Genomic DNA, 12,989 nt, shown 5'->3' with positions numbered 1-12,989 from the left:
GAGAATTCCAGAAAAACATCTATTTCTGCTTTATTGACTACGCCAAAGCCTTCGACTGTGTGGATCACAAGAAACTGTGGAAAATTCTGGAAGAGATGGGAATACCAGACCACCTTACCTACCTCCTGAGAAACCTGTATGCAGGTCAGGAAGCAACAGTTATAACTGGACATGGAACAACAGACTGGTTCCAAATAGGCAAAGGAGTATGTCAAGGCTGTATATTTTCACCCTGCTTATTTAACTTATATGCAGAGTACATCATGTAAAATGCCGGGCTAGATGAATCACAAGCTGGAATCCAGATTGCAGGGAGAATTATCAATAACCTCAGATAATGGATTGCACCACCCTTATGGCAGAAAGTGAAGAACTAAAGAGGCTCTCGATCAAAGTGAAAGAGGAGAGTGAAAAAGCAGGCTTAAAGCTCAACATTCAGAAAACTTAAGATCATAGCATCTGGTCCCATCACTACATGGCAAACAGATGGGGAAACAATGGAAACTGACAGACTTTATTATCTTGGGCTCCAAAATCACTGGAGATAGTGACAGCAGCCATGAAATTAAAAGATGCCTGCTCCATGGAAGAAAAGCTATGACCAACTTAGAGAGCATATTAAAAAGTAGAGACATTATTTTGCTGACAAAGGTCCGTCTAGTCAAAGCTGTAGTTTTTCCAGTAGTCAAGGATGGATGTGACAGTTGGACCATAAAGCTGAGTGCTGAAGAATTGAGTGATGTTGGAGAAGATTCCTGAGAGTCCCTTGGACTGCAAGGAGATCCAACCAGTCCATCCTAAAGGAAATCAGTCCTGAATATTCATTGGAAGGACTGATGCTAAAGCTGAAACTCCAATACTTCGGCCACCTGATGCGAAGAACTGATCATTGGAAAAGCCTATGATGCTGGGAAAGATTGAAGGCAGGAGGAGAAGGGCACGACAGAGGATGAGATGGTTGGATGGCATCACCAACTTGATGGACATATGTCTGAGCAAGCCCTAAGGAGTTGGTGATGGACAGGGAAGCCTGGCGCGTTGCAGTCCATGGGGTCTCAAAGAGTTGGACACAAGTGAGTGATTGAACTGAACTTCCAGTTATAAAATAATAAACCATGTGGATGTAATATACAGCATGAGGAACGTGGTCAATAATACTATAATAGTTTTGTATGGGGACAAATGTTTACTAAATTTATTGTGGTGATCACTTTATAATGTATGCAAATGTCAAGTCACTTTGCAGTACACCTGAAACTAACATATGTAAACTATATTTAAATAAAGTAAAAAATTATACACGTAAGTAAATTTACATGAGCTAATTTTTCTAAAGAGAATAAATAAAAACAGAAACATCCAAAAAGTGAATCAATGATGTTTCCAAACTGGCAGGGTCCACAGTTTATATAAATACATCTCATATTAAGGACAGTGATGTTATTTTTAAAAATAAAAACAGTTTATCTCATAGCAAGCATTCTGCCAGACAGTTCATAAACTGCACTCATATTGGCTGCTTTAATTGATACATAACCTTGTTAGGTGGGACAGACAAATATTCAAACCTTCCCCTACCCTCTGTTTTTTAAACCTAAGGGTAAGCAGTCACACAAATAATGAGTAACATATGGGCCCCCTGCCTACAAAGTCTGTGAGTTTTCCATTTTAGCCTGCCAGTCTCCTTTTTAAATGTAAATACAAATCTAAAAGGATGTTCATATTACCTGTTTGTGGAGAGTATCTTCTCCCCCAATACATGTAACTTCTTGGTCTGTTGAGATATCTTCTAGTTGCTCTGCCAAGTTGTTTCCAGAAATGATGGGACACGTAACATATAAAAGAAGACATAAGTCAGGTATGAGGCTAGCAGGAGAGCCTAACTCACCACAGCTTTCCCTTTTACAGCAACACTAGAAACGGCAGGGAGAGCAGATTCAGTCTCTGGTTGGGGAACTAAGATCCTGCATATCAAGGAGCCAAAAAAAAAACCAAAAAGAATTCATTGATGCTATTTCAATCTAAGACCCTATGAATACATTCATTATTTTTTTTAATGCTCAAATTGCCCCAAAATGCTCAAAGTGCCCTAGGCCACTAGGTTCTCTTTCAAGGTTGCACCTATGCCTACTGACATAACTATGAGACAGACGGCTTTGCTTTCTACCACAATAAAATGCCCTAGGCTCATCTTGTATATCTCCTATCACAGACTTGGAAAAAAGTGACCAACTCAGTGGGTCACAAATCACATAAAACTGCAAGCCAGATAAAATCCTTTCTGTATAGTTATGGCCCGTGTAAGCTCATGGCATCACTAACTCAACGGCCACGAGTCTGAGTAAACTCCGGGAGCTGGTGACGGACAGGGAGGCCTGGCGTGCTGCAGTCCATGGGGTCGCGAGGAGTCGGATATGACTGAGCGACTGAAGTATCTGACTGACTGAGTGTAAGCTCTGCACTATAAAGCAGTAATCTATGACATCCGGCGTGAAAAGGAAAAGTATCAAAACACAAGTCTAGAGCTTCTAGCCTTCTGGAGCCTAAGCATGTCGGCTGCTGACCTCGTGAATGAAGTCTGGAGAAAGAATACTCACCTTCTAAAACAACAGCTTCAGGCTCCTCTGCCTGGGCACCTCCCTCCTCAAACTCTGTGGAGCTGTCACTGTCGGAAGCAGAACTGCCTGATACCTGCAAGTCATCAGAGACAGGATTCCTAGTCTCTGAATCATGAGAGGTGGCTGACGAATGAGGCTGGGTCCTGCTCGCTTGAAAGAAAGCATCCAACGGTGCTCTCACCCTATGCACGGAGAAAGGCAACAGAATTCTAGTACAGCACACTAACATCGCAAGAATAATCCACAGTAATCTGGAGGTAAGTCCTAGTCATTTTAATGCATCACCAGGCCATTAAATGTTGAAGTAGGAACAGAGATTCAGGCAGATGCTGACTGGACTACATATGCTCTTTCTATTCAATTATTCCATCAGCTCACACTGAAGCTTGACCCTTCTGCTAAAAGCTAATCTTACTTTACTGGTACTTCTTTTGTCAGTATCTTTTAAAGACATGACTCATTAATACATTAAAAGAAAGAGAGAGAAAACTAACTTAGCAATTTGTCTGCTGATATTAGGGGGCTGAAAAGAGTGGGCAAGACAAAAAAACAGCCCTATTGATCAAATACAGCCTCATGAAATCTGTTGCTGCAGCTACTCAGACCAAGGTCTTTGGGGGTATCAAGTCTGGCTACAGTCATTATTGTTTCAACTCTCACTTTAAGCTGTTTTTCTTTTCAAGTTAAAAATGCTTAAAAAAAAAAAAAAGTTAAAAGTTCTCTCTTTTGCCAACTCAAACTTTCTGTTGAGCTCTCCAGTGATTTTTTTTTCCATTTAGTACCTGTATCAACTCCAGTATTTCTACTTTGTACATTTTTATAACTTCAGTCTCTTTATTAAAATTATCTATCTGGTGACACAGTGTTTTATCTTTTGCTTTAGTTTTTTAAATATATTTAAATAATCTAGTAAGTTCAAAATTTTGGTTTCTTCATAGTTTTTTTTCCTGTGTAATGACTATACTTTCTTTACACATCTTATATTTTCTTGAAAATTGGACATCTCATAAAACATAATGTGATAACTCTGGAAATGAGAATTCACTGTTCCCAGGGTTTGTTGCTGTTATTTCTTATAGTTGCTACTGTTTGTTTAGTGACTTTCTGAAGTAATTCTATAAAGTTTGCACTCTTTGCTATGCATGCTGTTTGGTTAGCCTTGTGCTCAGTTCATGACTAGACAGTAAGCCTCCCAGTCTTTGCTGGGGTATCTGACGTGTGTGTTGGGGCACATCAGTAATCAGCCAGGCAGGTGACAACTCTACGTTAGACTTCATTTCCTGCTTATGCAGAGCCTCACGGTCAGCCAGAGATGAGAGCTCACTGCTTTAGTGCCTTCTCAGGCCTTCCCTGAGCGTGGGTACAGCTGCACACAGCCCTCGACGTGTATGTGGCCTTTTAGATTCCCAGGAATATGTCAGAACTTTTAAAAACCCCATATGAAGATCACATTCCCTAGCTTTTCCTTTTAGGCTTTTTGGTTAGTCTAATGTTTGCCCCAGTGACCATCCACTGCCTCAGACAGATCCTGGGGAATAGGCTTTAAGCTTTTAGGACTAAGACAAGCCAGGAATAACCTTTCAAGTGGCATCTTCCAGGAAATCACTAAACAGGTGAAAAAAGAATTCTTTGGTATTGAGGTTTCAAAGTACCTCCAATTCCATTCTACTCTCTCTAGTTGCTTCTAGGCTACTGGCCTTTCACTGTGATTACAGGCAGTTTTCAAGACTACTATGGAGCTGAAGAGGAGAATGGGAATAGGGAATGCCACAAAGCTCACAGTTCTTACTGCGACTCAGCTGGCTTTCTTTGAGACTCACTCACTGAACTGTTACAAGCACTGGATAATTTCCAGAATACTGAAAAAGTTGATTTTGATAAATGTTGCCAGTTGTTTCACTGATTCGATACAGAGGATTTTTCTGAGGTCCTTATTCTGCCATTTGCACTGATGTCACTCAGGTTTGCTTTTTTAAGAAAATGCTAAGCAAGTTTTAAAATTTATTTTTTAAGAACTGTGCATGAACAGCAGCTATAGCTACTCATGAAAATAAGCACATAAGAGCAGCACTGCCTAAGAACATTTGAACTAAATGAAACATATAATAAAGTTAATCTATTACATGCATAGGGCTTCCCTTATAGCTCAGTCAATAAAGAATCTGCCTGCTGCAATGCAGGAGACCCAGGTTCAATTCCTGGGTTGGGAAGATCCCCTGGAGAAGGAAATGGCAACCCACTCCAGTATTCTTGCTTGGAGAATCCCATGGGGTCGTAAGAGACGGACATGACTTAGCGACTAAACCACCACCATTACATGCATATCAATAGCATTCTGCATAGAAACCAGTAAAAATTAAATGATTAACTTTCTTTAAAAAATCACTCATTAATATTGCTTTTATTAGCAAATAGGCATTTCCAAGGTCAGGAGGGGACTATGAAAAGCAACTGGGAAGCAGTGCTTAGGAGTACAGTCATAATTCTCCTCTTTTCCTGCACTCATCATCTCTGGATTAAATAACAGTAGAATCAAGTCTTGCCCCTTGCTTACCCTCTGTAGTCCTAGATTCCATAAGCTCCATGAAAACTGGTACCCTGATCTGTCCTGTTCAGATGTATGTATCTCCAAGGCAAAAGTTCAGTCTTTCACATAGTGGAGTGTTACAAATATTTGACGAATGAATGATGATGCTGACAGTCAGAATCAAGCAGCCTCAAACAAAGAAATAGGAAAGGAGTTTGTGACCTTGATTGAGAAGTAGTTGGGAAAAATATCCCATTAGGTAGGTTTCCCCAATGTGGTGGAGCCTGAGGCAAAAGCGTCTCACCTTGGCCCAGGCTCTCAAAACCTGGCGCAGGGGTAGTGTCAGGTGAGTAAATGCCACCAAACACCATAATGAGAAATTCACTTCAAGATATTCAGAAGGTATAAGCAGTCCTGGGAAAGCTCAGACTTCTGTGTGAATTTAGTGTGGAATTAATTTACAACACAATATTTAACGGCAAGAAATTTTAATGTCTCCTTTATCAGGCTCCAGAATCCATGTTCTCTGCACAGTGCTTTGCCTTGAAGGTTTATTCTCTTTGTGGAGACAGACAAACTGACATCATTTAACATCTAAATTCTGTAGCTCAATCCCTGAGCACAGATTCTACATGCATCAAGAAATTTTCTGATTATAGAGTCTGGCTTCTGTGTGTCAGTACCCTCTAGGAGAACCATGCTGACAATGCCAGAGAATCTGGTCTCTGTGCTGTTTCTAATTTTCTCTGTAAATTGGCATCTGGTTTATAAGTGTCACTCTCCTGTGAACTCATTACACTAATGTCCCCAACCAAGTGCAATCCCCTCACCCACTCACCCAATGTATGAACAACCAAGCCCGAGGACAATTTAAGAGTCCACTTCACAGTTCCAGAGGACACCACTCTCAACTCTCAGCCCCCTTATTATTTCAACAGGGTCCCCAAATTGCACTACAAGGTACCTTCGTCTATGACACAAATATATGAAATCCTACTTTGCTTTGAAAATCAGCATAAATGGCACCTTAAAATAACAGAGTAGCATGGACTTGCAACTCCTGTCAACACAGAACGAGGCTCTTCTCATCCAGCACTGACCAGCCATTAGAGACTAAAGCCACAGTGACAGCAACCCTGATACACTAACAGCAGGATCCACTGAAAAGGATGCTGAAATCCAGAATCAGAAGGCACAACTCCAACTCCAGAGTCATCTCAGTCAAACCATAAATCACCCTATCATCTTCCTCATTTGCAAAACACAGGCAACAGATGGCCCAGCTACCACTTTTTAGTGCCATCTCATTCTTTTCGATATTTATTTTGTATTATTTATTTGTTTGGCTGTGCCGGGTCTTAGTTGTGGCACGCCAACTATCACTTGCCACATATGGGATTAAGTTCTCTAACCAGGGATTGATCCCAGGCCCCCTGCATTGGGAGTGCAGTCTTAGGCAGAGGACCACCATGGAAGTCCCTCATTATTTTCATAGTGTTAGAAAAATGGATCTGATTGAAGCTTCCTTTATTTGCTTTTGTAGACAACAGTCAGATCCAGGTTCCAACATCAGCTCTAACCTCCTCTGTACTGTCACTCTGAGACCCTGAATAAATCAATCTCTCAGGGTCCAAGTTTCCTTCACATTTAAAATGAAAAGGTTGAATTCAATCTCTTTCAACATTATGAAGACATTTAGAAAGCCAACTATGGAATTAAGTATTTCAAATAAAGCAGGAGAAGTTAAAAAACAGATTAAAATATAGACAACTGTTATTCTTCATAATAACTGTCAAGACTTGACAGCTAACCCCTTCAAGAGGCAAGTTGAAACCAAAACCTATGGAAGAAAATTATTTTTAACTCTGCAACACAGTATCAGGTGAGGAAGGCTAGAATGTTTCCCACTAAGTCAGATAAGTTTTATATTAATTCACACTCTACTTTTCACAAGGGTTCTCTAAATTCAGCCTGCCCATCTTACAAAATCTACCATACCACTTAAGTGGAGTGCCAATGAACAATGAATCTCAGGCAAGTGGAGTGGACTTGCAAGTTAAATATATATGTATATATATTTGATGTACAAGAGACAAATGAGCGAAAGAAAAGCCAGCCTCTACAGACACCACTGCCAACAAACTACCAACAAGTTTCAAAACATATCTGTGTACCTTATCCTCTCCACTACTTTGTGAAGTAAATAAACCAATAATTTTATTTTCATCTGATTTATGAGGTACTGGGGGTTCAGAAAGGTTATGCGACTTGCCAAGTCACAATGCCAATTCCTGGCAGCACTGGGGCTATCATCAGGGCCTAAGGTTCATAATTCCCAATCAGGTACTAATCCCACTATTTACACATCTATTTACCTGGCACTGTTTGTCCTCTGGGACCCTCCTGTTCTTGTCCTCCGTGAAGCAGAACTCCTCCTACTCCTCCTCGCTCTCATGGGCCCCACACCGCGGTCTGAAGTTGGTCGCAGGAACTCCAGCATGCCATGAAGTCTTTGCAGCCCACTGATGAAGCTGTTCACTGAATCCAATGAAGGCACTTGGGGAGCGTGGTTAGCACCAGATCTCGGACTAAACTCTAAAACTCCTGGATTGAGGCTCCCCACAGTCTCTGTTCCCGAGAGCTCCACTTCCTCTGTCAAATCAACAGATATCTGTGGAATAGGTGGAAGCAGCGGCACTCTTTCTGGGCTGTTGATCACCTCCTCAGGAATGGGTTGGAGCAGGGGTGGTCCTCCTTGGATGCTGACCACCTCAGCAAGTACAGGACGCAACACGGGTGGTCCCTCCTGGCTGCTGACCTCCTCAGTATGAGGAGGCTGGAGCAGGGGTGGTCCCCCTTGGCTGCTCACCACCTCAGCAGGAGCAGGCTGTTCTGCAGCACCATGATCTAATTGCACCTGAAGATCATATTCCACTGCTTCACGAGCCATCACTGAGGAAGTAATATTTGTAAAAAGTATTAGTAAAATGTATCAGCTATGTGGCATGTTTTATCTAATTATGTCTATCATTTAATGTTTCTGTTTAAGATCATTCTTGACAAAACTGGGAAACTTAAAAAGATGATTTTAGCTCTTTTCCTATAATAAGGACTTTTAACCAGTTATCCTGTTTACCCTTCGAAAACACAAAGTCATGTGATCATAGCACTGGTCTTTAAAAGAATCTATAAAATAAGAGAATTGAACTATTGAAAATGATCCCTCAGACCTCTTGCAGTTCTGTCATGACCTGTATATGGACTTTTACTACAACAAATGCATACAATGCTATATTTAATTTTAGTAGGCAATATTCACCTTTCATGGCACTAAAGTGCAAAGAATAAACACAGAAAGAACACGTCCACAAAATAACTCAAATAATAACTCAAAATAGAAATTTACCTATTACCCCCCAAAACGCTGAGCAACCTTTATTTACTTCAACTTTTTCATTACTTTTGTTTTCTGTCTCTAAGTCCATTTGTTAGTCCGTTCAACAAATATTTATTAAGCACTAGTTATGTTCCTTTCATTATTTGTTTCCTGCCTCTACTCCACTACATTAGTCTATTTTTCAAGAAATATTTAAGCATCTGTCATATAGTCAAGACTCTTCACAGAGGCAAACAGATAAGTAGATAAGACCCAGCGTAATACAATTTACATTCTAACAAATGAGAGAATAAACAAATCAATGTGAAAATTATATATTGTGCCATTTGGGTTTAGGAGTGGAGGGCAAGACACAACAGTGAGAGGCGGCCTCTTATAAGTGAAAATTAAACCAAGACAAGGATTAAAAGAAGTTGGCCACATGAAGAGCCAAGAAAGAGTTTCAGAAGAAAATCAATACAAGGTGTCTGCTAAGTATGGGTTTAGTGCATCAGAGAAACTAGGAAGCCCAGCATAACGAGCACAATAAGAAAGAGCAGACAGTATGAGGTTTAGTATGAGGAGTGAAGTTGAAGATACACGACACTTTCACTAAAAGGGCTTGGTAAGGAGTTTCTTCTGTGTTAGGAATGGACTGTAGGGGAGGAAAAGTGCAGGCAAAGTGACCACTTTATAGGCTATTATGGGAGTGTAAACTAGTGGTCACAGAGGCAAGAATAGTAGCAGTGGAGATGGAAGAGTAGACAGCTTTAAGAATCCTCAGTATAGTCATGCCACTTAAAATCTTGGGATAGATAAACTACCTAAGAAGGAACTGAGATAGAAAAAAAGCAGGCCAAGGACTAATACCAGAGACCTTAACATTAAAAGTATAACAGCTTTAGGAAGAGAACCCAGAAACCAAAACCATGAGGTAGGAGAAAACCTGGGAGAGTGTGGTGTCTTAGAAGGATGATGCAAGGAGGGGGCAGTCAGGTGTGTCAAGTGCTACTGAGGGGAAGAATAGCCACTAGATTTAGCAATGTAGAGGTGATAGATAATCTAGAAAAGAGCTGTTTCCCCAAAGTGATGAGTAGAGGCCAGACTGGAGTGGTCAGCATAAACGCAGAGAAGTCCAATAAACACAGCAAATGAAGTATGTTTTTCTTTCTTAGTCATTCCTGAAAATCCATGAACATGACCCCCATCCCCTTGCAAGAAATAGCAATAAAAAAAGAATAAATCACAAGAACAAAGCAAAGAGAGTATGAGACATACAGTTTTCTGTACCAATAACTGGTAGGACTGTGTGCTATTGAAAAGCAAGCTAATTTCCACTGAGGGAACTGTAGAAACTACATATCACAGAAGATAGCATTGAAAGATGGAGATGGACAGGAAGATTAGCTGAAAGCCTGTGACAGTAATCTGTTCCTCTAGGAAACAATAAAAAAACACCTCCCCCGATGCTGCAGAAAACTGGAATTTTGAACCACACAGACTTAAGACCAGCAGCAAAAACAAGGAGTTAAGTGAAATTCTACAAACTTTCACAAGTGTGAAACACTTCCAACCCTTCTCCCCAGCTGCACAAATCCAGAACGCAATATTCTGGTTTTTACACATTCTCTATGCCTCAAGGCAGGAGATTAGAGGACTGTTCTCTAGAGAAAACCAGCTGAAGAGAAAAGATCTATAAATACTCTCACTTGTAAATCTCAAGAAAATGGCTGGGTCTCTGTCCTTATATCTAATGGTTAAAGTCCCTTGGTTGGTAAGGTTCAGTCATTCATATAGAGCTTTCAATCTTTTCTGAGGGAAGTGAAAGTCGTTCAGTTGGGTCCAACTCTTTGCGACCCCATGACTATAGAGTCCATGGAATTCTCCAGGCCAGAATATTGAGTGGATAGCCTTTCCCTTGTCCAGGGGATCTTCCCAACCCAGGGATCAAACCCAGGTCTCCCGCATTACAGGCGGATTCTCTACCAGCAGAGCCACAAGGAAGCCCTTGTGTCCTTATATCTAACGGTAAAAGTCCCTTGGTTGGTAAGGTTCAGTCATTCATATAGCTTACAACCAGTTTTCCGGCGCGCGGGGGGGGGGGGGGGGGGGGGGGGGGAGGGGGCGGTCCTCTCTGCAAAACAAACAGCCAAAGAACAACTGACATTCAAGAAACGCCTCCAACATGAGAGGAAACCAAAGCAGACCAAGAGAAGAAACTTGGAAAAAAGAAATGTGATGCAAGAAATGGTAATAAGTAAGTAAATAAAATAAATCCAAACTTAAAAAAATGCCAAGGGAAAAAAATAAGATAAAATCAGAATGCAAGAAAGAGCTCTTAGAAATTTTACAATCAAAATAAAAGCTTTAATAGAAGGACTGTAAGATAAACCTGACGAAGTCTCAGAAAACAAGACAGTAAAAATAGTAATATTAAAAGGTTAAATCAGAATACTTGACTAACTGAAGTACAAGAATGAGAACTCAAAATGGAGAAAAAAGTGAAGCAAAACCTCTGGTCAAGATGGAACCATAAACTCTCTTCCAACTAAGAATACCAACTCAGTAAATTTCCTCAAAAACTATACTGAAAAGAAAAAAGCAGACTACAGATGAAACTCCATTATTAATTCCATCTTTAGGGCACTTAAAAATATGCAAAACCACACTACTATATGGATTTATAAATATAAGGTAGTATAAAACAAGCCCAGGCATGAAAAATACCCAATTCAGGAGAGGGAGGGTGCTGGGGTACACACGAGGGGCTTTGACTATAGAATTTATTTATTTAAGAATAAGAAAGGAAGAAAAACTCTTATCAAAAGGTCAAAGTCAAGATTTGTTAGATAGGGGTGGTGAATGCACGAATCTTTTAAAAATTATTCTGTGCACTTTTCAGTATGGTTAACATTAAAAAGTGAAATTTCTTCCCATGATATGCCAGTTCTGATTAGAGAACAAAAGTTCTGATGAGATGTGAAAGGCCCAGAGCCAAATCCCAGCCTCATTCATCGGTGTATCCTACACAAGTAGTACACAGTAGATGCTAAATACTTACTGAATTACCCACCATACATACACCTAAAAACGCAAGACCAATCAACTTTTAAGAACACATCAGCACCCAATATTGACAGACAGAAGAGGTAGAGAACAACGTCATCCTGGAATAAAGTTCTCTACACGGCGCTGTCCTGGAGCAAAACTTCCCCATCAATGTGGGCCAACACAGAACCCGCCAGGCCTGGGGTTGAGGAGGGGGGCGTCGGCAGGCCCCTTCCATGCCGTGAGCAGCCCAGTCCTAGACATCCTGTGGCTTTCCCAAGCTTTCTTACTCAGATTTCAACCAATGTCCACGCTGGGCGCGATGAAGACTCCAAATTAAAAAGAAGACGAGGCGCGGGCAGGAGTCGCGCCAACCTGGGTTCGAATCCCTGCTCGGCCACGTCCTACTTGAGGACCTTACTTAGGACGGTTGCCCAGCTTCCCTGTTCGACTTATTCGTCTTTAAAATGTGGGCCTAATACAAGTATTTACGTCACAGTGCTGCCAAGAGGTAAAGCTGGATAGAACGATAGGTCTTTCGTTCAACTTGAAAGTGAGGCAAGCAGCGGGCACTCCGTGGGACAACAGTTATTTGCACATGAAGAGTCCGAGGTCCCTGGAGAGCGACCAAGGACCTCTGACTCCGGGCCCGCGAACTCTGCTCCTTCCAGGAATCCGGAGTTCCTTCCGGCCCCGCCCCCACCCGCACCTCGGGGGCCGCCCCAGCAGCCGCGAAAGAACGGGAATTTAGGCGCCTCGGCCCGGAACGTTGGGGCCGCCCGGAGCGGCCGAATCTCCTCAGACCACCGAGTTCAAGCCCGCCCTTGCCCCCAGCCCAACTCGGGCCCTGCGTCCACGTACCCAGGGGAAGTCGTCCCGGACCCAGACGCCCAAGGCCTGGGGAGAGGCAAGTGCCCACCTCACCTGAAGCCAGAGCACACGGTCAGACTCCCCAGGTCGCCAGAGGCGCAGCAACCCCCTTAGAAAAACTTGCCGGACTGGCTACTATAGCCACTTGCAGCAGCTCAAGCTGCCCGCCCGAAGTGCTGGCTCGGCCTGCTCCTATTGGGCAGCAGTTCCAACCGGTAGCCAATAGCCTCTCTTCTTCTTTCTTTGGTCGCCGGATGACTGAAACAGCGGCGCTCTCATTGGCTGACTCTTCGTAAACGGGGTAGGCAGGACCATGCGCAAGGAAGCCTCGTACAATTGGTAGAAATCAACGTCCGTCAACACGCGCCCAGCCCCCAAAGAGAAAAACGGAAGAAGGAATTTTACCGCTCTTTATTTGAACTTTGTGGCGGGAGAAAGTCGTAAGGGAAAGATTTCTTAGTCCATTTTGAAAAGATGAAAATATTAAAACTGTGCCTCATGCTGTTTCTCCTAAAGTCTTTGGTGAAGAAGATGCCTGTCACCAAAGCCA

The 12,989-nt window shown here is 42.0% G+C and overlaps 1 protein-coding gene across 2 annotated transcripts in view; it reads right to left on the bottom strand.

Annotated features, from left to right (window-relative positions):
• RFWD3 (ring finger and WD repeat domain 3) overlaps nt 1–12,627 on the bottom strand; it is a 33,290-nt gene extending 20,663 nt beyond the window's left edge. Inside the window, exons 1-4 of one of the 2 annotated variants that reach the window (XM_043436475.1) lie at nt 12,494–12,627; nt 7,521–8,097; nt 2,598–2,800; nt 1,728–1,798 (exon numbers count right to left, since the gene is read on the bottom strand). In XM_043436475.1, the coding sequence (XP_043292410.1) occupies nt 1,728–1,798; nt 2,598–2,800; nt 7,521–8,095 (849 nt within the window). In that variant the 5' untranslated portion in view covers nt 8,096–8,097; nt 12,494–12,627. Of the gene's footprint in view, nt 1–1,727; nt 1,799–2,597; nt 2,801–7,520; nt 8,098–12,430 lie in introns of both variants that reach the window. The other variant, XM_043436474.1, reaches the window with a different exon arrangement.
• Between the last annotated feature and the right edge of the window lie 362 nt (nt 12,628–12,989).

The sequence above is a fragment of the Cervus canadensis genome, chromosome 18 (assembly GCF_019320065.1).
Source record: "Cervus canadensis isolate Bull #8, Minnesota chromosome 18, ASM1932006v1, whole genome shotgun sequence".
NCBI lineage: Eukaryota > Metazoa > Chordata > Mammalia > Artiodactyla > Cervidae > Cervus > Cervus canadensis.
This window is presented reverse-complemented; position numbering and strand designations above follow the sequence as displayed.